Source organism: Scardinius erythrophthalmus (genome assembly GCF_964197995.2).
Source record: "Scardinius erythrophthalmus genome assembly, chromosome: 19".
Taxonomy (NCBI): domain Eukaryota; kingdom Metazoa; phylum Chordata; class Actinopteri; order Cypriniformes; family Leuciscidae; genus Scardinius; species Scardinius erythrophthalmus.
This window is the reverse complement of record NC_138239.1, coordinates 968,110-994,568: the sequence shown is the minus strand read 5'-3', so window position 1 is coordinate 994,568 and position 26,459 is coordinate 968,110. Positions and strand designations below refer to the sequence as shown.

Here is a 26,459-nt window from a genome sequence, read left to right as displayed (position 1 = left end):
GACCGCGATAATGCTGACTGAAATATAATATACTGTATTTTGCATCTAATTCTAATCATTCTTCTCAGTGTTTTGCGGCAGTATTGACAGACTTTTGAGTTTGTTCAGGAACCCGTGTTTGATAAAGAAGCTGTTTTGTTTAGTTTTTCCCTCTGCTGTACAACACACTTACAAACCGCCACACCCCACAAACCCTTTACGGCTTCCTCTTTATGCAAAGCTGGTTTTCTAGGACGAACCATAAGCTGAAGAACCGGTTGTGTGTGTGTTGTGTGTGTGTGTGTGTTTCAGGCGTGTTGAGCAGCGACAGCGAGGGCGAGACGCCTCTCCGGACTTCAGCTCAAAAAGCCAATCCGGTGTTTTCTCCAGAGGTCAGATTGCTGTGAGATTTGTCATGTGACACTAGCTCTGTTTCCCTCCACATAAACACTAAGATGCACTTAAATTGCTCATAAAAACATATGCTCTCATTATAGGCGGATTATATTTTTATCTGATAAGATGTCATGGACATAAACTAAGATGGAAACACTTTTACTGAATAAATCCCTCAAACCTCATGTGACTCAGCAGAGGCTGTGATTGGATAACTGGAGTAACCAGCGGACCAATGGCATTGCAGCAACTCTAATGAAACGCAAAGTCTGTCATCAGAATGATTTGGTGACACTTTACAGTCAGCTTCCATTGGTTGATGTTAGTTAACACTTCTAATCATTTATTAATCTTAGTTAATGATACTTTTATCATTTACTGATTCATTGTTAAAATCAAATGTTAATATTGTTTAATGGATCTGAGCTGACACAGCTTTATTTTTATCAACTAAGATTAATACATTCTGTAACAAATGCATTGCTCATTGTTAGTTAAATGTTAGTTAATGGGACCTTACTGTAAAGCGTTTAGTATCATAATGTCTCTCACAATTGCATTCATTTATTGCGTTCATAGTGATATCTTATGTAGGAGAGAAGAGTCACGGGCTTCACTGTTTGTTCAACATTCTATCTCTTATTACTGATATTTTGCGCCAGTTTCCCAGGAAGTGATGATTTTGTTCTCTTGAAAACATGGGATGGAAACACTGCTTGATGTGCAGAAGTTTATGCCATGTCCTGACTATTCACACAAGTTTAATTTGCATCTTTGGATTAAAGCAGCAAGTTTCTCATGCTGAGATAAAGAGCGATTTAGAAGTGATGCCAAACGTGTGTGTGTGTGTGTGTGTGTGTGTGTGTCTCCGCAGCAGTCAAAGATCTGCAGTGACGTGGAGTCTCCCGTTCAAGCTCGCAGGAAACCCGCCGCTGCGTTAAACACGGTACGACTGCGGTTCAGTTGCTCGCGTGAACGACGTGTTTTCGCCATTGTTTTATTTAGTCCTTCTGTTTTTCAGTCGGAGGACAGTGATGATTTTCAGGAGGTCACCCTTCATCGGCCCAGAGACGTGAAGCCCCGTCACGGCAGAAAGCCTCACGTACGTCACACACCACTGGAACACGAACACTGAAACACACAGAAGCAGCGCCATGCCTTTGATTATCACGCATCATTTACTGTGTCGAGTCTCCTTAATTTATACAGCGCTTTTTACAATACAGAGTGTTTCAAAGCAGCTTTACAGAGATAACAGGAAAATAATGCAACAAAGTTTGTTTCTAGAAGAAAATAGCATCACAGTCCAGCTTAAGTAAGTTCAGTGATGGTTCATTTTTGTTGTAAAAACGTTATTAATTTAGTTCATTTATATACAATGAAAAATATTATAAACGAAACACTTTTGTTTTTGCCCCCATTTTTCATGAGCTGAACTCAAAGATCTAAGACTTTATCTATGTACACAAAAGGCCTATTTCTCTCAAATATTGTTCACAAATCTGTCTAAATCTGTGTTAGTGAGCACTTCTCCTTTACCGAGATAATCCATCCTCCTCACAGGTGTGGCATATCAAGATGCGGATTAGACAGCATGATTATTGCACAGGTGTGCCTTAGGCTATCTATATATATATATATATATATATATATATATATATATATATATATATATATATATATATAGCCGCTCTGGAGAAAACCATGATGTCATCTTCCAGCTCAGTTCAGTTCTAATATAATGTTGTGAATGCAGGAGATCAATAATATTGTTGAATATTAAATGTCTTCCAGAAGGTTCTGCGTCGCAAGGCCCGGCAGTTTCTGGACGAGGAGGCCGAACTCTCGGAAGACGAAGAGGTTTCGTCAGATGAAGATGATGGAGATGAACAGAACAGTTCACTGCAGGGGTTTGTGGTCAACACGACCCAGTGCTCTCAGGGTCTGAACGGTGAGATCCGCTGAACACACACACACACACACACACACATGACCCAGTGCTCTCAGGGTCAGAACGGTGAGATCCGCTGAACACACACACACACACACACACACGACCCAGTGCTCTCAGGGTCAGAACGGTGAGATCCGCTGAACACACACTGGCACACACACGGCTGCTCAAAAGTTTGTTTGTTTTTTAATACTTTTATACAACAAGAATTGAACAAAAGTGCCAGTAAAGATATCTTACAAAAGATTATATCCTAACTTTCTATTCATCAAAGAATCCTGGAAAATAAAATGTATCACAGTTTCCACTGAAATCTGAATCAGCACAACTGTTTTCAACATTGATAATAATCATAAATGTTTCTTGAGCATCAAATCATATTAGAGTGATTTCTGAAGGATCATGTGACACTGAAGACTGGAGTAATGATGCTAAAAATTCAGCTTTGATCACTGGAATAAATTACACTTTACTATATATTCACATAGAAAACAGCTGATTTACACTGGAATAATATCTGTTTTACTGTATTTTTGATCGGTACGTCATAGTCTTTATTCTCAGAATAAGCAGAAATATCAGTCTCAGAAGAAATATCAAGTAAGGTTCATTTCCATTTCTGAAATTCTGTCATGTTTCCTTCATCAGACTCTGAGATGCAGGCGTTCTATCTGAAGTCGGTAAGGAGTCCAGCGGTGCAGAACCGAGTTCGAATGACGTATAAACCCAAACATAACGTCAATGTCTTCTCACAGGTGAGTGCCATACGCTTCTTTAAAGATCAGGACAATCATCATATCTTGTTTCGACTGTTATCCAATCAAACTCTGTGTTTGTGTGAGCCGCAGGTGCCAGAACAGGACGAGACGTACGCAGAAGACAGCTTTGTGTTTGATGGCAGTGAAGAGGAAGATGAGGAGGATAGTGTGTGTGATGAAGAGCCCGTGGAGCTGATCGCTGAAGACTCATACGTCGACGGCCGGAAACTCTACGCCACGCGCCGCAGGGTTCGTATCCGAGCGGCGAACGCCACGGTTCAGCCGGAGAGAAGCAAACGCTCCCGGATCGTGCGTGTTCAGGACTCGAGTGAGGAAGAGGAGGAGTGTGAGGGACGAGACTCTGTGTTTAAAGTCCCTCAGTGTCTCCAGAAGCGGCAGAGACTCAGTGATCAGGCCTCGCTGTCGGAAGAGCTCGACTTCCACATGGAGAAACCGGTGAGACTCCAATGAGACACGCAGCAGCTCATCATGCATGTCTACATACACTATATTGCCAAAAGTATTGGGACAGCCCTCCAAATCATTTAATTCAGGAGTTCCAATCACTTCCATGGCCACAGTTGTATTAATCAAGCACTCGGCATGCTGACACTTCTACAAACATCTGTGAAAGAACGGGTCGCTCTCAGGAGCTCAGTGAACTCAAGCGTGGTACCGTGATCGGTTGCCACCTGTGCAATAGGCCCTAAGTCCATTCCAGTCGGGAAATTTCCTCACTACTAAATATTCCACAGTCAACTGTTACTGGTATGATAACAAAGTGGAAGCAATTGGGAACAACAGCCACGAAGTGGTAGGCCATGTAAAATCACAGAGCGGGTAAGCGCATGCTGAGGTTCACAGTGCACAGAACTTTCTAATGAGTCAACAGCTATAGACCTCCAAACTTCTGTGGCCTTCAGATTAGCTCAAGAACACTGCGTAGAGAGCTTCATGGAGTGGGTTTCCATGGCTGAGCAGCTGCATCCAAGCCTTACATCACCAAGTGCAGTGTAAAGCGTGGGATGCAGTGGTGTAAAGCGTGAGATGCAGTGGTGTAAAGCGTGAGATGCAGTGGTGTAAAGCGTGAGATGCAGTGGTGTAAAGCGTGGGATGCAGTGGTGTAAAGCGTGAGATGCAGTGGTGTAAAGCGTGGGATGCAGTGGGGTAAAGCGTGAGATGCAGTGGTGTAAAGCGTGAGATGCAGTGGGGTAAAGCGTGAGATGCAGTGGTGTAAAGCGTGGGATGCAGTGGGGTAAAGCGTGGGATGCAGTGGTGTAAAGCGTGAGATGCAGTGGGGTAAAGCGTGAGATGCAGTGGTGTAAAGCGTGGGATGCAGTGGGGTAAAGCGTGAGATGCAGTGGTGTAAAGCGTGGGATGCAGTGGGGTAAAGCGTGAGATGCAGTGGGGTAAAGCGTGAGATGCAGTGGTGTAAAGTGTGGGATGCAGTGGGGTAAAGCGTGAGATGCAGTGGTGTAAAGTGTGGGATGCAGTGGGGTAAAGCGTGAGATGCAGTGGGGTAAAGCGTGAGATGCAGTGGTGTAAAGCGTGGGATGCAGTGGTGTAAAGCGTGAGATGCAGTGGTGTAAAGCGTGGGATGCAGTGGGGTAAAGCGTGAGATGCAGTGGGGTAAAGCGTGAGATGCAGTGGTGTAAAGTGTGGGATGCAGTGGGGTAAAGCGTGAGATGCAGTGGTGTAAAGCGTGAGATGCAGTGGGGTAAAGCGTGAGATGCAGTGGTGTAAAGCGTGGGATGCAGTGGGGTAAAGCGTGAGATGCAGTGGTGTAAAGCGTGGGATGCAGTGGGGTAAAGCGTGAGATGCAGTGGTGTAAAGCGTGGGATGCAGTCGAGTAAAGCGCGGGGTGCAGTGAGATGCAGTGGTGTAAAGCGTGGGATGCAGTGGGGTAAAGCGTGAGATGCAGTGGTGTAAAGCGTGAGATGCAGTGGGGTAAAGCGTGAGATGCAGTGGTGTAAAGCGTGGGATGCAGTGGGGTAAAGCGTGGGATGCAGTGGTGTAAAGCGTGGGATGCAGTGGGGTAAAGCGTGAGATGCAGTGGAGTAAAGCGTGAGATGCAGTGGTGTAAAGCGTGAGATGCAGTGGTGTAAAGCGCGTGAGATGCAGTGGTGTAAAGCGTGAGATGCAGTGGTGTAAAGCGTGAGATGCAGTGGTGTAAAGCGTGGGATGCAGTGGTGTAAAGCGCGTGAGATGCAGTGGTGTAAAGCGTGAGATGCAGTGGTGTAAAGCGCGTGAGATGCAGTGGAGTAAAGCGTGAGATGCAGTGGTGTAAAGCATGAGATGCAGTGGTGTAAAGCGTGAGATGCAGTGGTGTAAAGCGTGAGATGCAGTGGTGTAAAGCGCGTGAGATGCAGTGGTGTAAAGCGTGAGATGCAGTGGTGTAAAGCGTGGGATGCAGTGGTGTAAAGCGTGAGATGCAGTGGTGTAAAGCGTGGGATGCAGTGGTGTAAAGCGTGAGATGCAGTGGTGTAAAGCGTGAGATGCTGTGGGGTAAAGCGTGAGATGCAGTGGTGTAAAGCGTGAGATGCAGTGGGGTAAAGCGTGAGATGCAGTGGTGTAAAGCGTGGGATGCAGTGGGGTAAAGCGTGAGATGCAGTGGTGTAAAGCGTGGGATGCAGTGGTGTAAAGCGTGAGATACAGTGGTGTAAAGCGTGGGATGCAGTGGGGTAAAGCGTGAGATGCAGTGGTGTGAAGCGTGAGATACAGTGGTGTAAAGCGTGGGATGCAGTGGGGTAAAGCGTGAGATGCAGTGGTGTAAAGCGTGAGATGCAGTGGGGTAAAGCGTGAGATGCAGTGGTGTAAAGCGTGGGATGCAGTGGGGTAAAGCGTGAGATGCAGTGGTGTAAAGCGTGAGATGCAGTGGGGTAAAGCGTGAGATGCAGTGGTGTAAAGCGTGGGATGCAGTGGTGTAAAGCGTGAGATGCAGTGGTGTAAAGCGTGAGATGCAGTGGGGTAAAGCGTGAGATGCAGTGGTGTAAAGCGTGGGATGCAGTGGTGTAAAGCGTGAGATGCAGTGGTGTAAAGCGTGAGATGCAGTGGTGTAAAGCGTGAGATGCAGTGGTGTAAAGCGTGAGATGCAGTGGGGTAAAGCGTGAGATGCAGTGGGGTAAAGCGTGAGATGCAGTGGTGTAAAGCGTGGGATGCAGTGGGGTAAAGCGTGAGATGCAGTGGTGTAAAGCGTGAGATGCAGTGGGGTAAAGCGTGAGATGCAGTGGTGTAAAGCGTGGGATGCAGTGGTGTAAAGCGTGAGATGCAGTGGTGTAAAGCGTGAGATGCAGTGGTGTAAAGCGTGAGATACAGTGGTGTAAAGCGTGGGATGCAGTGGGGTAAAGCGTGAGATGCAGTGGTGTAAAGCGTGAGATACAGTGGTGTAAAGCGTGGGATGCAGTGGTGTAAAGCGTGAGATGCAGTGGTGTAAAGCGTGAGATGCAGTGGGGTAAAGCGTGAGATGCAGTGGTGTAAAGCGTGGGATGCAGTGGGGTAAAGCGTGAGATGCAGTGGTGTAAAGTGTGAGATGCAGTGGTGTAAAGCGTGAGATGCAGTGGTGTAAAGCGTGAGATGCAGTGGTGTAAAGCGTGAGATGCAGTGGTGTAAAGCGTGAGATGCAGTGGGGTAAAGCGTGGGATGCAGTGGGGTAAAGCGTGAGATGCAGTGGTGTAAAGCGTGAGATGCAGTGGTGTAAAGCGTGAGATGCAGTGGTGTAAAGCGTGAGATGCAGTGGTGTAAAGCGTGAGATGCAGTGGTGTAAAGCGTGAGATGCAGTGGTGTAAAGCGTGAGATGCAGTGGTGTAAAGCGTGAGATGCAGTGGAGTAAAGCGTGAGATGCAGTGGTGTAAAGCGTGGGATGCAGTGGGGTAAAGCGTGGGATGCAGTGGGGTAAAGCGTGGGATGCAGTGGTGTAAAGCGTGGGATGCAGTGGTGTAAAGCGTAAGATGCAGTGGGGTAAAGCGTGGGATGCAGTGGTGTAAAGCGTGGGATGCAGTGGTGTAAAGCGTGAGATGCAGTGGTTTAAAGCGTGAGATGCAGTGGTGTAAAGCGTGGGATGCAGTGGTGAAAAGCGTAAGATGCAGTGGGGTAAAGCGTGAGATGCAGTGGTGTAAAGCGTGAGATGCAGTGGTGTAAAGCATGGGATGCAGTGGGGTAAAGCGTAAGATGCAGTGGGGTAAAGCGTAAGATGCAGTGGGGGTAAAGCGTGGGATGCAGTGGTGTAAAGCGTGGGATGCAGTGGTGTAAAGCGTGAGATGCAGTGGTGTAAAGCGTGGGATGCAGTGGTATAAAGCGTGGGATGCAGTGGTGTAAAGCGTGAGATGCAGTGGTGTAAAGCGTGGGATGCAGTGGTGTAAAGCGTGAGATGCAGTGGTGTAAAGCGTGAGATGCAGTGGTGTAAAGCGTGGGATGCAGTGGTATAAAGCGTGGGATGCAGTGGGGGTAAAGCGTGGGATGCAGTGGTGTAAAGCGTGGGATGCAGTGGTGTAAAGCGTGAGATGCAGTGGTGTAAAGCGTGAGATGCAGTGGTGTAAAGCGTGAGATGCAGTGGTGTAAAGCGTGAGATGCAGTGGTGTAAAGCGTAAGATGCAGTGGGGTAAAGCGTGGGATGCAGTAGTGTAAAGCGTGGGATGCAGTGGTGTAAAGCGTGGGATGCAGTGGGGTAAAGCGTGAGATGCAGACGTCCCAAAACTTTTGGCAATATAGGGTATTTAACGGTGTTTCATGTGTTTCATCTGCAGGCGAACAAGTCGATCCGGAGTGTGTCAGACGCTCCTCTGAGAGTGTTAGTGGACGGCCGCTGCATCAGCGCAGGGTCAGAGGTCGTGTCTCGTCTGCGTCTGCGCCACGGCCTGCAGGTTCAGGTGTGTTCTCTGGTCAGCGCAGACTTCATCGTGAGCAGCCGCATGTGTGTGGATTTGCAGAGCGAGTCCGAGGTCTCGAGCGTTCAGAACCGCAGACGCCTGACGGAGCGCATCCAGCGGCTGCAGGAGGAGTACGAGCGCGTGTGTGTGATCGTGCAGAGCGAGCGCAGCAAACCTGGTGAGAGAGTGTGTGAGTGAGTGTGTGTGAGTGAGTGTGTGAGTGTGTGAGTGAGTGTGTGAGTGTGTGAGTGAGTGTGTGAGTGAGTGTGTGAGTGAGTGTGTGAGTGAGTGTGTGAGTGAGTGAGTGTGTGAGTGAGTGTGTGAGTGAGTGTGTGAGTGTGTGAGTGAGTGTGTGAGTGTGTGAGTGTGTGAGTGTGTGAGTGTGTGAGTGAGTGAGTGAGTGTGTGAGTGAGTGAGTGAGTGAGTGAGTGAGTGAGTGAGTGAGTGAGTGAGTGAGTGTGTGTGTGTGTGTGTGTGAGTGAGAGAGTAATGCATTACTTAGTTACTTTTTATAAACTTTTTCATAAACTATTTACTTAGTTACTTTTGCGTTACTTTTTGTCACCTGGGCTGGGCTTGCTTGTTTGTTTTTTTAATAACAACAACAAAAGTTTTCATTTTGGCAAATGTTAAGGCCCTTTCACACCAAAAGTGAAATGAATAATCCTCAGGCTGAAGGTAATGCTAATTTACTCCTGTACAGTAGAGGTAGAGTACAGTAGAGGTAGAGTACAATAGAGTGCAGTAGAGGTGGAGTGCAGTAGAGGTGGAGTACAGTAGAGGTGGAGTACAGTAGAGGTGGAGTACAGTAGAGGTGGAGTACAGTAGAGGTGGAGTGCAGTAGAGGTGGAGTACGGTAGAGGTGGAGTGCAGTAGAGGTGGAGTGCAGTAGAGGTGGAGTGCAGTAGAGGTGGAGTGCAGTAGAGGTGGAGTGCAGTAGAGGTGGAGTGCAGTAGAGGTAGAGTGCAGTAGAGGTAGAGTACAATAGAGTACAATAAAGTACAATAGAGTACAATAGAGTGCAGTAGAGTGCAGTAGAGGTAGAGTGCAGTAGAGGCGGAGTGCAGTAGAGGCGGAGTGCAGTAGAGGTAGAGTGCAGTAGAGGTAGAGTACAATAGAGTACAATAGAGTACAATAGAGTACAGTAGAGTGCAGTAGAGTGCAGTAGAGTGCAGTAGAGTGCAGTAGAGGTAGAGTGCAGTAGAGGTGGAGTGCAGTAGAGGCGGAGTGCAGTAGAGGTAGAGTACAATAGAGTACAATAGAGTACAATAGAGTACAATAGAGTACAATAGAGTACAATAGAGTGCAGTAGAGTGCAGTAGAGTGCAGTAGAGTGCAGTAGAGGCGGAGTGCAGTAGAGGCGGAGTGCAGTAGAGGCGGAGTGCAGTAGAGGTAGAGTGCAGTAGAGGTAGAGTACAATAGAGTACAATAGAGTACAATAGAGTACAATAGAGTACAATAGAGTGCAGTAGAGTGCAGTAGAGTGCAGTAGAGTGCAGTAGAGGCGGAGTGCAGTAGAGGCGGAGTGCAGTAGAGGCGGAGTGCAGTAGAGGCGGAGTGCAGTAGAGGTAGAGTACAATAGAGTGCAGTAGAGGCGGAGTGCAGTAGAGGTGGAGTACAGTAGAGGTGGAGTACAGTAGAGGTGGAGTACAGTAGAGGTGGAGTGCAGTAGAGGTGGAGTGCAGTAGAGGTGGAGTGCAGTAGAGGTGGAGTGCAGTAGAGGTGGAGTACAGTAGAGGTGGAGTGCAGTAGAGGTGGAGTGCAGTAGAGGTAGAGTGCAGTAGAGTACAATAGAGTACAATAGAGTACAATAGAGTACAATAGAGTACAATAGAGTACAATAGAGTACAATAGAGTACAATAGAGTACAATAGAGTACAATAGAGTACAATAGAGTACAATAGAGTGCAGTAGAGGTAGAGTGCAGTAGAGGCGGAGTGCAGTAGAGGCGGAGTGCAGTAGAGGCGGAGTGCAGTAGAGGCGGAGTGCAGTAGAGGCGGAGTGCAGTAGAGGTAGAGTGCAGTAGAGGTAGAGTACAATAGAGTACAATAGAGTACAATAGAGTACAATAGAGTACAATAGAGTGCAATAGAGTGCAATAGAGTGCAGTAGAGGTGGAGTGCAGTAGAGGCGGAGTGCAGTAGAGGTAGAGTACAATAGAGTACAATAGAGTACAATAGAGTGCAGTAGAGGTGGAGTGCAGTAGAGGCGGAGTGCAGTAGAGGCGGAGTGCAGTAGAGGTAGAGTACAATAGAGTACAATAGAGTACAGTAGAGTGCAGTAGAGTGCAGTAGAGTGCAGTAGAGTGCAGTAGAGTGCAGTAGAGTGCAGTAGAGGTGGAGTGCAGTAGAGGCGGAGTGCAGTAGAGGCGGAGTGCAGTAGAGGCGGAGTGCAGTAGAGGCGGAGTGCAGTAGAGGCGGAGTGCAGTAGAGGTGGAGTGCAGTAGAGGTGGAGTGCAGTAGAGGTGGAGTAGAGGTGGAGTGCAGTAGAGTGCAGTAGAGGTGGAGTACAGTAGAGGTGGAGTGCAGTAGAGGTGGAGTGCAGTAGAGTACAGTAGAGGTGGAGTACAGTAGAGGTGGAGTACAGTAGAGGTGGAGTACAGTAGAGTACAGTAGAGGTGGAGTGCAGTAGAGTTGGAGTACAGTAGAGTACAGTAGAGGTAGAGTGCAGTAGAGGTGGAGTGCAGTGGAGGTGGAGTGCAGTAGAGTACAGTAGAGGTGGAGTGCAGTAGAGGTGAAGTGCAGTAGAGTACAGTAGAGGTGGAGTGCAGTAGAGGTGGAGTGCAGTAGAGGTGGAGTAGAGGTGGAGTGCAGTAGAGGTGGAGTACAGTAGAGTACAGTAGAGGTGGAGTACAGTAGAGGTGGAGTACAGTAGAGTGCAGTAGAGGTGGAGTGCAGTAGAGTACAGTAGAGGTGGAGTACAGTAGAGGTGGAGTACAGTAGAGGTGGAGTACAGTAGAGGTGGAGTACAGTAGAGGTGGAGTACAGTAGAGGTGGAGTGCAGTAGAGGTGGAGTAGAGGTGGAGTGCAGTAGAGGTGGAGTACAGTAGAGTACAGTAGAGGTGGAGTACAGTAGAGGTGGAGTGCAGTAGAGTACAGTAGAGGTGGAGTACAGTAGAGGTGGAGTACAGTAGAGGTGGAGTACAGTAGAGTACAGTAGAGGTGGAGTGCAGTAGAGTTGGAGTACAGTAGAGTACAGTAGAGGTGGAGTGCAGTAGAGTACAGTAGAGGTGGAGTACAGTAGAGGTGGAGTGCAGTAGAGTTGGAGTACAGTAGAGTACAGTAGAGGTAGAGTGCAGTAGAGGTGGAGTGCAGTGGAGGTGGAGTGCAGTAGAGTACAGTAGAGGTGGAGTACAGCAGAGGTGGAGTACAGCAGAGGTGGAGTACAGCAGAGGTGGAGTACAGCAGAGGTGGAGTACAGTAGAGTGCAGTAGAGGTAGAGTATAGTAGAGGTATAGTACAGTAGAGTACAGTAGAGGTGGAGTACAGTAGTGTGCAGTAGAGGTGGAGTGCAGTAGAGTACAGTAGAGGTGGAGTGCAGTAGAGGTGGAGTGCAGTAGAGGTGGAGTGCAGTAGAGTACAGTAGAGGTGGAGTACAGTAGAGGTGGAGTGCAGTAGAGTACAGTAGAGGTGGAGTGCAGTAGAGGTGGAGTACAGTAGAGTACAGTAGAGGTGGAGTGCAGTAGAGGTGGAGTACAGTAGAGTACAGTAGAGGTAGAGTGCAGTAGAGGTGGAGTGCAGTAGAGTACAGTAGAGGTGGAGTACAGTAGAGTACAGTAGAGGTGGAGTACAGTAGAGTACAGTAGAGGTGGAGTGCAGTAGAGGTGGAGTGCAGTAGAGTACAGTAGAGGTGGAGTACAGTAGAGGTGGAGTACAGTAGAGGTGGAGTGCAGTAGAGGTGGAGTGCAGTAGAGGTGGAGTGCAGTAGAGGTGGAGTACAGTAGAGGTGGAGTGCAGTAGAGGTGGAGTGCAGTAGAGGTGGAGTGCAGTAGAGGTGGAGTACAGTAGAGGGCGAGTACAGTAGAGTGCAGTAGAGGTGGAATACGGTAGAGTGCAGTAGAGGTAGAGTGCAGTAGAGGTGGAATACGGTAGAGTGCAGTAGAGGTAGAGTGCAGTAGAGGTGGAATACGGTAGAGTGCAGTAGAGGTGGAATACGGTAGAGTGCAGTAGAGGTAGAGTACAGTAGAGGTGGAATACGGTAGAGTGCAGTAGAGGTAGAGTATAGTACAATAGTGTGGTAGAGTACAGTAGAGGTAGAGTATAGTACAATAGTGTGGTAGAGTACAGTAGAGGTAGAGTATAGTACAATAGTGCGGTAGAGTGCAGTAGAGGTAGAGTGCAGTAGAGTACAGTAGAGGTAGAGTACAGTAGAGGTAGAGTACAGTAGAGGTAGAGTACAGTAGAGGTAGAGTACAGTAGAGGTAGAGTGCAGTAGAGGTAGAGTGCAGTAGAGGTGGAGTACGGTAGAGTGCAGTAGAGGTGGAATACGGTAGAGTGCAGTAGAGGTGGAATACAGTAGAGTGCAGTAGAGGTAGAGTACAGTAGAGTACAGTAGAGGTAGAGTATAGTACAATAGTGTGGTAGAGTGCAGTAGAGTACAGTAGAGGTAGAGTACAGTAGAGGTAGAGTACAGTACAATAGTGCGGTAGAGTACAGTAGAGGTAGAGTACAGTAGAGGTGGAGTGCAGTAGAGGTGGAGTGCAGTAGAGGTGGAGTACGGTAGAGGTGGAGTACAGTAGAGGTGGAGTACGGTAGAGGTGGAGTACAGTAGAGTGCAGTAGAGGTGGAATACGGTAGAGTGCAGTAGAGGTGGAATACGGTAGAGTGCAGTAGAGGTGGAGTACGGTAGAGTGCAGTAGAGGTAGAGTGCAGTAGAGTACAGTAGAGTACAGTAGAGGTGGAGTACAGTAGAGGTGGAGTGCAGTAGAGTACAGTAGAGGTGGAGTGCAGTAGAGGTGGAGTGCAGTAGAGGTGGAGTGCAGTAGAGGTGGAGTGCAGTAGAGGTGGAGTGCAGTAGAGTGCAGTAGAGGTGGAGTGCAGTAGAGGTGGAGTGCAGTAGAGGTGGAGTACAGTAGAGTACAGTAGAGGTGGAGTACAGTAGAGGTGGAGTGCAGTAGAGTACAGTAGAGGTGGAGTACAGTAGAGGTGGAGTGCAGTAGAGGTGGAGTGCAGTGCAGTAGAGGTGGAGTGCAGTAGAGGTGGAGTGCAGTAGAGGTGGAGTGCAGTAGAGTGCAGTAGAGGTGGAGTACAGTAGAGTACAGTAGAGGTGGAGTACAGTAGAGGTGGAGTACAGTAGAGGTGGAGTACAGTAGAGGTGGAGTACAGTAGAGGTGGAGTACAGTAGAGGTGGAGTAGAGTAGAGGTGGAGTACAGTAGAGTGCAGTAGAGGTGGAGTGCAGTAGAGGTGGAGTGCAGTAGAGGTGGAGTGCAGTAGAGGTGGAGTGCAGTAGAAGTGGAGTGCAGTAGAGGTGGAGTACAGTAGAGGTGGAGTGCAGTAGAGGTGGAGTACAGTAGAGGTGGAGTACAGTAGAGGTGGAGTAGAGTAGAGTACAGTAGAGGTGGAGTGCAGTAGAGGTGGAGTGGAGTAGAGGTGGAGTGGAGTAGAGGTGGAGTGGAGTAGAGGTGGAGTGCAGTAGAGGTGGAGTGCAGTAGAGTACAGTAGAGGTGGAGTACGGTAGAGTGCAGTAGAGGTGGAATACGGCAGAGTGCAGTAGAGGTAGAGTGCAGTAGAGGTGGAATACGGTAGAGTGCAGTAGAGGTAGAGTGCAGTAGAGGTGGAATACGGTAGAGTGCAGTAGAGGTGGAATACGGTAGAGTGCAGTAGAGGTAGAGTACAGTAGAGGTGGAATACGGTAGAGTGCAGTAGAGGTAGAGTATAGTACAATAGTGTGGTAGAGTACAGTAGAGGTAGAGTATAGTACAATAGTGTGGTAGAGTACAGTAGAGGTAGAGTACAGTAGAGGTAGAGTATAGTACAATAGTGCGGTAGAGTGCAGTAGAGGTAGAGTGCAGTAGAGTACAGTAGAGGTAGAGTACAGTAGAGGTAGAGTACAGTAGAGGTAGAGTACAGTAGAGGTAGAGTACAGTAGAGGTAGAGTGCAGTAGAGGTAGAGTGCAGTAGAGGTGGAGTACGGTAGAGTGCAGTAGAGGTGGAATACGGTAGAGTGCAGTAGAGGTGGAATACGGTAGAGTGCAGTAGAGGTGGAATACGGTAGAGTGCAGTAGAGGTAGAGTACAGTAGAGTACAGTAGAGGTAGAGTATAGTACAATAGTGTGGTAGAGTGCAGTAGAGTACAGTAGAGGTAGAGTACAGTAGAGGTAGAGTATAGTACAATAGTGCGGTAGAGTACAGTAGAGGTGGAGTGCAGTAGAGGTGGAGTGCAGTAGAGGTGGAGTACAGTAGAGGTGGAGTACGGTAGAGGTGGAGTACAGTAGAGTGCAGTAGAGGTGGAATACGGTAGAGTGCAGTAGAGGTGGAATACGGTAGAGTGCAGTAGAGGTGGAGTACGGTAGAGTGCAGTAGAGGTAGAGTGCAGTAGAGTACAGTAGAGGTAGAGTACAGTAGAGTACAGTAGAGGTAGAGGTAGAGTACAGTAGAGGTAGAGTACAGTAGAGGTAGAGTATAACACAATAGTGCGGTAGAGTACAGTAGAGGTAGAGTACAGTAGAGTGCAGTAGAGGTAGAGTACAGTAGAGGTAGAGTACAGTAGAGGTAGAGTACAGTAGAGTGCAGTAGAGGTAGAGTGCAGTAGAGGTAGAGTACAGTAGAGGTAGAGTACAGTAGAGTGCAGTAGAGGTAGAGTACAGTAGAGGTAGGGTACAGTAGAGGTAGAGCGCAGTAGAGGTGGAATACAGTGGAGTGCAGTAGAGTACAGTAGAGGTAGAGTATAGTACAATAGTGCAGTAGAGTACAGTAGAGGTAGAGGTAGAGTATAGTACAATAGTGCGGTAGAGTACAGTAGAGGTAGAGTACAGTAGAGTGCAGTAGAGGTAGAGTACAGTAGAGGTAGGGTACAGTAGAGGTAGAGCGCAGGAGAGGTGGAATACAGTAGAGTGCAGTAGAGGTAGAGTACAGTAGAGGTAGGGTACAGTAGAGGTAGAGCGCAGGAGAGGTGGAATACAGTAGAGTGCAGTAGAGGTGGAGGGCAGTAGAGTACAGTAGAGGTAGAGTACAGTAGTGTACAGCAGAGGTAGAGTGCAGTAGAGGTAGAGTATAGTGGAGGTAGAGTACAGTAGAGTATAGTAGAGGTATAGTACAATAGAGTGCGGTAGAGTACAGTGGAGGTAGAGTACAGTGGAGGTAGAGTACAGTGGAGGTAGAGTGCAGTGGAGGTAGAGTGCAGTGGAGGTAGAGTGCAGTGGAGGTAGAGTGCAGTGGAGGTAGAGTGCAGTGGAGGTAGAGGGCAGTGGAGGTAGAGGGCAGTGGAGGTAGAGTACAGTGGAGGTAGAGGGCAGTAGAGGGCAGTTGAGGTAGAGGACAGTAGAGGTAGAGGGCAGTAGAGGACAGTAGAGGTAGAGGACAGTAGAGGTAGAGGGCAGTAGAGGACAGTAGAGGTAGAGGACAGTAGGTAGAGGACAGTAGGTAGAGGACAGTAGGTAGAGGACAGTAGAGGTAGAGGGCAGTAGAGGTAGAGGGCAGTAGAGGTAGAGGGCAGTAGAGTACAGTAGAGGTAGAGGGCAGTAGAGGTAGAGGACAGTAGGTAGAGGACAGTAGAGGTAGAGGGCAGTAGAGGTAGAGGGCAGTAGAGTACAGTAGAGGTAGAGTACAGTAGAGGTAGAGGACAGTAGAGGTAGAGGACAGTAGAGGTAGAGGGCAGTAGAGGTAGAGGGCAGTAGAGGTAGAGGGCAGTAGAGGACAGTAGAGGTAGAGGACAGTAGGTAGAGAACAGTAGGTAGAGGACAGTAGGTAGAGGACAGTAGAGGTAGAGGGCAGTAGAGGTAGAGGGCAGTAGAGGTAGAGGGCAGTAGAGTACAGTAGAGGTAGAGGGCAGTAGAGGTAGAGGACAGTAGGTAGAGGACAGTAGAGGTAGAGGGCAGTAGAGGTAGAGGGCAGTAGAGTACAGTAGAGGTAGAGGACAGTAGAGGTAGAGGGCAGTAGAGGTAGAGGGCAGTAGAGTACAGTAGAGGTAGAGGGCAGTAGAGGACAGTAGAGGACAGTAGAGGTAGAGGACAGTAGGTAGAGGACAGTAGAGGTAGAGTACAGTAGTGTACAGTAGAGGACAGTAGAGGTAGAGTACAGTAGTGTACAGTAGAGGACAGTAGGTAGAGTACAGTAGAGGTAGAGGGCAGTAGAGGACAGTAGAGGACAGTAGAGGTAGAGGACAGTAGGTAGAGGACAGTAGAGGTAGAGGGCAGTAGAGGTAGAGGGCAGTAGAGTACAGTAGAGGTAGAGGACAGTAGAGGTAGAGGGCAGTAGAGGTAGAGGGCAGTAGAGTACAGTAGAGGTAGAGGGCAGTAGAGTACAGTAGAGGACAGTAGAGGTAGAGGACAGTAGGTAGAGGACAGTAGAGGTAGAGTACAGTAGAGGTAGAGTACAGTAGTGTACAGTAGAGGTAGAGTACAGTAGTGTACAGTAGAGGTAGAGTACAGTAGTGTACAGTAGAGGGCGCCGCTCAAACAAACCTTTCAGCTGCTGTTCTGGATTTAAGAACAATAGGATATAGGGGAAGAAATTTCAACACTCTTATTTCTAAATCTAAAGTCATTTTTGCTTATTAGGATGGTTCAATTAGATCATTGAAGGTCAGCAGCTAAGACATTGGACATAGTTAATGCATGTTCATATTTAGTCTAAAACTAAAATAAACATCATGTTTACACAGCGCACAGCTGCACACACAACACCTCCTCACTTTTTTTCTCTCAACATGGGGACAGGATAGCTGTCAGTCAATAAATGTGAAAAAGTAACTAGCGTTACTTATTTGAACAAGTAACTTAGATATTTTGCTGTAAATTGAAAAATGCGTTACTTTACTAGTTACTTGAAAACGTAATCTGATTACCAACACTGCTCATGATCACATGACTCAATGGCTACATCAATGGCTACATTTACATGAACAACTTTTGTTTCATTCAGATTGAATTTCTTCCGATTGATGAATCTGAACGTAGTGTTTACATGAACGCTAAACGTGAATGGGTTGATGTGCGTGTTTATATGTCACAAGCTTTAAATCGGAATTCCGTTCTGTGCATCATACGTCATTACGCTATTTATTTCAACGTCATTGCACATGCTCAGTCCTTTCAGTTTCGGTTTTCAATCCGATCAAGTGTTTACATGTTCTCTGTTAGAACGTTTTTTTCTGTTAGAACGGTGTCGTGTTAGCGGCCCCAAAGTTAATCACTAATGATCTTTGCAACAGAAGTGAATCAATCAAAACTAACTTTATCTGGACAAAAACTTTATTCTAGATCTGCTGTAAAGCCTGACACTCTCTGTTACTGTAATCAAGTCAAGTCAAGTCAACTTTATTTATATAGCGCCTTTCACAATACAGATTGTATCAAAGCAGCTTCACAGTATTAAATAAAATAGTACATCAGTGTTTGTTTCTGGTGCAAAACATCCACGTTTGGTAATGCAGATCAATAGCACTGTTGAATCGATTAATCAATTTAAGTATCCCCAACTGAGCAAGCCAAAGGCAACAGTGGCAAGGAACCGAAAAACTCCATCAGGTGACCTAATGGAGAAAAAAAAAAAACCTTGGGAGAACCCAGGCTCAGTCGGGGGCCAGTTCTCCTCTGGCGTTTATGAAGTAGAGACCGGATTTAACTGTAAGATTAAAATATTATATGAATGCCTGGCTGAAGAGATGCGTCTTTAATCTAGTTTTAAACTGGGAGAGCGAATCTGAGAAACGAACAGTATCAGGAAGGCTATTCCAGAGTTTTGGAGCTAAATGTGAAAATGATCTCCCTCCTTTGGTGGATCTGGATATCCTAGGAATGACCAAAAGCCTTGAATTTAGTGATCTTAAAGAGCGCGATGGATTATAGGGCGATAGAAGATCCGTTAAATAAACTGGAGCTAAGCCGTTTAGGGCTTTATAAGTCAGTAGCAATACCTTGTAATTAATACGGAACTTTATAGGTAACCAATGTAGTGATGATAAAATTGGTGTTATGGTCAAACTTTCTTGATCTAGTAAGAACTCTAGCGGCGGCATTTTGGACTAACTGTAGCTTGTTTATTGAGGATGCAGGACAACCAGCTAATAAAGCATTACAGTAATCTAGTCTCGAGGTCATGAATGCATGAACTAACTTTTCTGCATCAGAAACAGATAGCATGTTACGTAACTTAGCAATATTTCTAAGATGAAAAAATGCTGTTTTTGTAACATATGAAATATGATTTTCAAAAGACAAGTTACAATCCAATATAACACCCAGGTCTTTTACTGTAGAGGATAAAGTAACAGGACACCCTACTATGTTAAAGTTGTATTGTGAGAGGTTTTGCGGGTGGTTTTTTGAACCGATAAGTATTACCTCTGTCTTATCTGGATTTAATAAAAGAAAATTGTGCGTCATCCAATCTTTTATATCTTTAACACACTCTGTCAATTTGGATAATTTAGCGTTTTCATCCGGCCGTGATGAAATATATAGTTGAGTGTCATCAGCATAACAATGGAAACTAATTATATACTTATAATATTTCCAAGTGGCAGCATATATATTGAGAATAATAGAGGGCCTAACACAGATCCTTGCGGCACTCCATAGTTTACTGGAGTTATGATCGATTTTTCTCCGTTTAAATAGACAAAATGGTAGCGGTCAGATAGGTATGATCTGAACCAGCTTAATGCTTGTCCTTGAACACCGGTATAGTTTTGTAGCCGATCTAAGAGTATTGTGTGATCTATAGTATCGAACGCAGCACTAAGATCAAGTAAAACTAGTATTGAGATACAGCCTTGGTCAGAAGCTAAGAGTAAATCATTTGTGATTTTAACGAGCGCAGTTTCAGTGCTATGATGCGGCCTGAACCCAGACTGAAACTTTTCATAGGTGTCATTTTCTTGCAAGAAAGAGCCCAGTTGGGCATACACAACTTTTTCTAATATTTTGGACATAAAAGGAAGATTTGAAATGGGTCTATAATTTGCTAGGTTATTTGGGTCTAATTGTGGTTCCTTAATGAGAGGTTTTATAACTGCCAATTTAAATGTTCTTGGAACATGACCTAAAGATAAAGACGAGTTAATAATATTGAGGAGAGGCTCTTCCACTATAGGTAACACTTCTTTCAATAGTTTAGTTGGTATGGGATCTAATAAACATGTTGTTGTTTTAGAGGAAATGATAAATTTATTTAACTCTTTTTGTTCTATAGTTGTAAAGCACTGTAATTGTTCTTGCGGGGTGATAATCGAGGCTGAATTATAAGGCGCGATTGAAGATTGAACGTTTACAATTGTGGATCTGATGTTTTCTATTTTCTCAGTGAAAAAATTCATGAAATCATTACTACTAAACTGTAACGGAATATTTTGTTCAGGTGACGCTTGTTTATTTGTTAGTCTAGCCACGGTGTTAAATAAGAACCTAGGATTGTTTTGGTCATTTTCTATTAGTTTGCGGAGGTGCTCAGCCCTGGCCGCTTTTAGGGCCTTTTTATAGCGTGACGTACTGTCTTTCCAAGCGATTCTAAAAACCTCTAAATTAGTTTGTTTCCATTTACGCTCTAAATTACGGGTTTCTCTCTTTAGAACACGAGTAGTATTGTTGTACCATGGTGCTTTAATTTTCTCTCTGACCTTTTTTAGTCTCATAGGTGCAACAATATCCAATTTTCCAGAGAGAATGGTGCTCATAGTGCTGGTTAGTTCGTCTAGTTCATCTGTTTGTTTAGGTTCAGGCAGCAGCTGAGACAGATCCGATAAGCAATTTGAAAAATTATCCATGGTGGATGGAAGGATTGTTCTGCCTAATCGATAACGCGGCGCAGCATGATATATTACCGGGGTACGTAATATGCAAGTTACCATGTAATGGTCAGTTACATCATCACTTTGCGGAATGATATCTATATCGGTTGGATCGGTTCCATGTGATATAATTAAATCGAGTGTATGATTAAAACGATGAGTTGGTCCGGTAACGTTTTGCTTAACCCCAAAGGAGTTTAATAAGTCTATAAACGCAGCCCCTAACGTATCATTTTGATTATCTACGTGTATGTTAAAATCTCCAATAATTAATATTTTATCGACATTGACCAATAGATCTGAGAGAAAATTTGCAAATTCTTTTAGGAAATCAGCGTAAGGCCCTGGTGGTCTATATACGGTAGCCAAGGCTAGAGATAATAGGGATGTTTTTCTATCATCTAAGAGCGTAACATTTAGTACAAGTACTTCAAATGAAATAAACTTATAACCCGTTTTCTGAGTAACATTGAGAATATCTCTATAGATAGTTGCAATACCGCCGCCACGACCAATCAGACGGGGCTCGTGCTTATAGGAGTATCCTGATGGAGTAGACTCATTTAGACCGAAATAATCATTTGGTTTAAGCCAGGTTTCAGTAAGGCAAAGTACATCGAAGTTATTATCTGTGACTATTTCATTTACAATAACTGCCTTAGGTGTGAGTGATCTAATGTTTAAAAGACCTAGCTTTAGAAATTGTTTTTGTTTACTAATAGCAACATTTTCTGTTTTAATAACAATTAGATTTTTCCTAGATCCTGCAGTAGATTTATTATTTGATCGCACTAAACGAGGAATAGACACAGTTTCTATGCAATGTTCTACACTAGTATTTATATCAGTTAATTTGGTGCAGCAGAGACTATGATTTGGACTTTTGGTTACTAGTCAAAAGGTATTTAACATTTTGGAGATGTTATCTGACAGAAGATCCGATCCGAATCTGCTTGGGTGTAAGCCATCAGCACGGTAAAGCCTAGGACGCTCCCAAAACAGATTCCAATTATTTACAAAGAGCAGTTTCTGCTCATTGCACCATGACATTAACCATTCATTTAGCGCGAATAATCTACTAAACTTGTCATGTCCTAGACGGTATGTGGGAAGCGGTCCTGACACAATGATCGTTATATCAGGCGATGTGCTGCGTACCGTATCGATCAGATTCCTGAAGTCTTTCTTCAGAACTTCCGTCTGGCGCAGCCTGATGTCGTTCACTCCCGCGTGCAATACCAAAGTTCCGACGCGCTCGTTATCGTTCAGAATCTCGGGAACGCGAGCAGCGATTTCAGAAACACGAGCACCAGGAAAGCAGTGACTGTGCACCTTATTTTTACCTGATGTAGCATGGACGTGCCGAACAATGGAATCACCGATGATCACAGCATCGCGTTCTGTTTCGCGAAGAGGGGAGAAGCGGTTTTGTGTGGATAACTCGAAAACCGGGAGGGTCGGAGAGGGTCTTGGTCTAGACCTGACTCGCGTCTTCCGCTGCGGAAATATCCAGGCTTCGTGGTGGCGTGTTGGAGCCGGAGTGAACGAGACCATGGCTGATCGCGACCTTGGCGCTTGGGACCGATGCCGAGTAACGCACGGAGTAGACGAGGTCGGAGTCAGCGGGTTAGTAACATTAATCTCTGATTTGTGAGCATCAGCGCGTGATGTTTCAAGAGCCAAACGCCGGTCTCTCAGCTCGGCCTGTCTCACTAAAAGGTCGTGGATCTGTTTCTCAACAGCTTCCAGCTCAGACTGTACCGCGTGCAGCTCAAATGTGTCCTCACCTGCACCAAAAGGTAGACTACTTGCATCTGATATATTCGCCATTTTAACAGATGGACAGTAAGTTAGCAACGACACTACCAGTGATGCTATCAATTAATACTAATTTCTGACAAGCGTCTTAGATATAATCCGTCTTTTAAGTGGTACGGGTGTAGAGTAGACGCACGATAGGTGAAAAATGTTTGTAAGTGAGTGTTGAGAAGACGCGTTCAGCCGTGATCCCCGGGAGTAACCTATAAGAGTATCCAGCGTTGGATCACTAACAGGCTTGAGACACGTCTGCTCAACAGTCCGCGTTGTAACTATGAGGTTTGAGCAGTAGTGCTTCTCAGTGAGGAAAAGTAGAAAATGTTTGTTGTAAGTAAGTTTAAAGAGTAAAATCAAGAATTATAAATCAAATCGATAGAGCTCCAAAGACAACAACGCGTTCAGACGCGACGCATGCGCATTCGACAACAGGAAGTCGATCTCGAAAAAGCAGAGATCTCTTGTTATCACTGTAAAGCTGCTTTTAAACAATCTATATTGTAAAAGCGCTGTATAAATGAAGGTGACTTGACACTCATGATCATGTGATGCAGTGTTCTCTCATGATGTCAGACACTCATGATCATGACACGGTTTTGCTCTCTCATGATGTCAGGCGAGGCAGCGCGAGTGTTTCAGCGTAGCCGCTATTACGACGGGACACTAGCGGCGCTGGTGAAGGCGGGCGTTCGGCTCCTGGTCAGCAACGGCCCGGACCAAACCGCCGCGATTCTGAGTGACCTCACGCATGTGGAGAACAGGAAAGGTCAGGCTATCAACGTACCCCTGGAGGTTAAAGGTCACCGGCAGCAGGCTCTTCAGTTCTGCCTGACGCTGCCAAACGTGAGCTACATCACTGCGCTGAACATGTGCCATCACTACAGCTCCGTCGGTCACATGATCCACAGGTACGTGGACTGCACACCCGCTCCTGAAGTGAAGTGACTCTGGACTGACTGAAGTGAAGTGACTCTGGACTGACTCAGGTTTGAAGTGAAGTGACTCTGGACTGACTGAAGTGAAGTGACTCCGGACTAAGTGAAGTGACTCCGGACTGACTGAAGTGACTCTGGACTGACTGAAGTGACTCTGGACTGACTGAAGTGACTCTGGACTGACTGAAGTGACTCTGGACTAACTCAGGTTTGAAGTGAAGTAACTCTGGACTGACTGAAGTGAAGTGACTCCGGACTAAGTGAAGTGACTCCGGACTGACTGAAGTGACTCTGGACTGACTCAGGTTTGAAGTGAAGTGACTCTGGACTGACTGAAGTGAAGTGACTCTGGACTGACTCAGGTTTGAAGTGAAGTAACTCCGGACTGACTGAAGTGAAGTGACTCCGGGCTGACTGAAGTGACTCTGGACTGACTGAAGTGAAGTGACTCTGGACTGACTCAGGTTTGAAGTGAAGTGACTCTGGACTGACTCAGGTTTGAAGTGAAGTGACTCTGATTTCTGCTGTGTGTTTCAGCTCAGTGCATGATCTGCAGGCGTGTGCGTGTGTGAGCCGCTCCCGAGCCGAGGGCATCTACCGCTGTCTGCGCTACAGCTACTGCTGCTAATGCTAACTCACTCACTCTCTGCACTTTAACACATAATGAACTATTGATTTATCATTATGATGTCACACAGACGGGGGAATAATCAGGATTATATCGTGATGTCAGTATGTGTGTGTTTTCTGTTAAGGAAAGTTCTGTACAGATCGGATTATGAATATTGCCATAATGGTAATTCTGTCATGAAGTATTTGTTTACAGGTGCCATTTTGAGAAATAAAAGAGCTCTGTTTTTAATAACTGTTCAGCTGTTTTCTCCTTCAGCGTAAGTGTGTGTGTGTGTGTGTGCGAGTGAGTGTGTGAGTTTGAGTGTGTTACTGAGTGAGTGTGTGTGTGCGCGCGAGTATGTGAGTTGAGTGTGAGAGGTTGTGTTTCAGTGTGTGTGAGTTTGAGTGTGTTACTGAGTGTGAGAGTGTGTGTGCACGCGAGTATGTGAGTTTGAGTGTGAGAGGTTGTGTTTCAGTGTGTGTGAGTTTGAGTGTTTCTGAGTGTGAATGTCTGTGCATCTGAGTGTGTATGAGTTTGAGTGTGTTACTGAGTGTGAGTGTCTGTGTGTGTGTGTGAGTTTGAGTGTGAGAGAGAGAGTGTGTGTGTGTGTGTGTGGGTTTGAGTGTCTGAGTGTGAGTTTGAGTGTTACTGAGTGTGATAGTGTGTGTGTGAGTTTGAGTGTCTGTGTGTGAGTGAGTGTCTGAGTTTGGGTGTGTTACTGAGTGAGAGTGTGTGTAAATCAGGTTGAGGTCTGGTTTTGAGCCACTAGAGGGCGCTGGACTCCACTGGATCTTCATCAACAGCTCTTCATCGTACGAGCGTCAGTAATCAGCTGGTAAAGTGTGTGTTTGTTCTCGTGTGTCTTAAAGATGGAATAAACAACACGACTTCTGCTTTACAGTCTAGAACTGGGGTTTACACTGGGGTCGGGGAACAGATTAGAGGAGATCTTCTAGAGATGGGGTTTACACTGGGGTCGGGGAACAGATCAGAGGAGATCTAGAGATGGGGTTTACACTGGGGTCGGGGAACAGATTAGAGGAAATCTTCTAGAGATGGGGTTTACACTGGGGTCGGGGAACAGATTAGAGGACATCTTCTAGAGATGGGGTTTACACTGGGGTCTGGGGAACAGATTAGAGGAGATCTTCTAGAGATGGGGTTTACACTGGGGTCGGGGAACAGATTAGAGGAGATCTTCTAGAGATGGGGTTTACACTGGGGTCGGGGAACAGATCAGAGGAGATCTAGAGATGGGGTTTACACTGGGGTCGGGGAACAGATTAGAGGAAATCTTCTAGAGATGGGGTTTACACTGGGGTCGGGGAACAGATTAGAGGACATCTTCTAGAGATGGGGTTTACACTGGGGTCTGGGGAACAGATTAGAGGAGATCTTCTAGAGATGGGGTTTACACTGGGGTCGGGGAACAGATTAGAGGAAATCTTCTAGAGATGGGGTTTACACTGGGGTCTGGGGAACAGATTAGAGGAGATCTTCTAGAGATGGGGTTTACACTGGGGTCGGGGAACAGATTAGAGGAAATCTTCTAGAGATGGGGTTTACACTGGGGTCTGGGGAACAGATTAGAGGAGATCTTCTAGAGATGGGGTTTACACTGGGGTCGGGGAACAGATTAGAGGAAATCTTCTAGAGAAGGGGTTTACACTGGGGTCGGGGAACAGATTAGAGGAAATCTTCTAGAGATGGGGTTTACACTGGGGTCGGGGAACAGATTAGAGGAGATCTTCTAGAGATGGGGTTTACACGGGTCGGGGAACAGATTAGAGGAGATCTTCTAGAGATGGGGTTTACACTGGGGTCTGGGGAACAGATTAGAGGAGATCTTCTAGAACTGGGGTTTACACTGGGGTCTGGGGAACAGATTAGAGGAGATCTTCTAGAGATGGGGTTTACACTGGGGTCGGGGAACAGATTAGAGGAGATCTACTAGAGATGGGGTTTACACTGGGGTCGGGGGAACAGATTAGAGGAGATCTTCTAGAGATGGGGTTTACACTGGGGTCTGGGAACAGATTAGAGGAGATCTTCTAGAGATGGGGTTTACACTGAGGTCTGGGGAACAGATTAGAGGAGATCTTCTAGAGATGGGGTTTACACTGGGGTCGGGGAACAGATTAGAGGAGATCTTCTAGAGATGGGGTTTACACTGCGGTCGGGGAACAGATTAGAGGAGATCTTCTAGAGATGGGGTTTACACTGAGGTCTGGGGAACAGATTAGAGGAGATCTTCTAGAGATGGGGTTCACACTGGGGTCTGGGAACAGATTAGAGGAGATCTTCTAGAGATGGGGTTTACACTGAGGTCTGGTGAACAGATTAGAGGAGATCTTCTAGAGATGGGGTTTACACTGGGGTCGGGGAACAGATTAGAGGAGATCTTCTAGAGATGGGGTTTACACTGGGGTCGGGGAACAGATTAGAGGAGATCTTCTAGAGATGGGGTTTACACTGGGGTCGGGGGAACAGATTAGAGGAGATCTTCTAGAGATGGGGTTTACACTGGGGTCTGGGAACAGATTAGAGGAGATCTTCTAGAGATGGGGTTTACACTGAGGTCTGGGGAACAGATTAGAGGAGATCTTCTAGAGATGGGGTTTACACTGGGGTCGGGGAACAGATTAGAGGAGATCTTCTAGAGATGGGGTTTACACTGCGGTCGGGGAACAGATTAGAGGAGATCTTCTAGAGATGGGGTTTACACTGGGGTCGGGGAACAGATTAGAGGAGATCTTCTAGAACTGGGGTTTACACTGGGGTCTGGGGAACAGATTAGAGGAGATCTTCTAGAGATGGGGTTTACACTGAGGTCTGGGGAACAGATTAGAGGAGATCTTCTAGAGATGGGGTTTACACTGGGGTCTGGGAACAGATTAGAGGAGATCTTCTAGAGATGGGGTTTACACTGGGGTCTGGGGACAGATTAGAGGAGATCTTCTAGAGATGGGGTTTACACTGAGGTCTGGGGAACAGATTAGAGGAGATCTTCTAGAGATGGGGTTTACACTGGGGTCGGGGAACAGATTAGAGGAGATCTTCTAGAGATGGGGTTTACACTGGGGTCTGGGAACAGATTAGAGGAGATCTTCTAGAGATGGGGTTTACACTGAGGTCTGGGAACAGATTAGAGGAGATCTTCTAGAGATGGGGTTTACACTGAGGTCTGGGGAACAGAT

General features: G+C 46.3%; 1 protein-coding gene across 18 annotated transcripts in view; it reads left to right on the top strand.

Moving 5' to 3' along the window:
- Positions 1–26,459, top strand: part of fancm (FA complementation group M) — a 93,575-nt gene that overhangs the window by 48,295 nt on the left and 18,821 nt on the right. For 2 of the 18 annotated variants that reach the window (XM_081347401.1, XM_081347397.1), the window contains exons 14-22: positions 292–371; positions 1,250–1,321; positions 1,397–1,477; positions 2,170–2,326; positions 2,978–3,084; positions 3,178–3,543; positions 7,830–8,130; positions 22,331–22,622; positions 23,187–23,627. In XM_081347401.1, the coding sequence (XP_081203527.1) occupies positions 292–371; positions 1,250–1,321; positions 1,397–1,477; positions 2,170–2,326; positions 2,978–3,084; positions 3,178–3,543; positions 7,830–8,130; positions 22,331–22,622; positions 23,187–23,277 (1,547 nt within the window). In that variant the 3' untranslated portion in view covers positions 23,278–23,627. Of the gene's footprint in view, positions 1–291; positions 372–1,249; positions 1,478–2,169; positions 2,327–2,977; positions 3,544–7,829; positions 8,131–22,330; positions 22,623–23,186; positions 23,628–26,459 lie in introns of those variants that run through there. The other 16 variants (XM_081347404.1, XM_081347396.1, XM_081347398.1 and 13 more) reach the window with 15 other exon arrangements.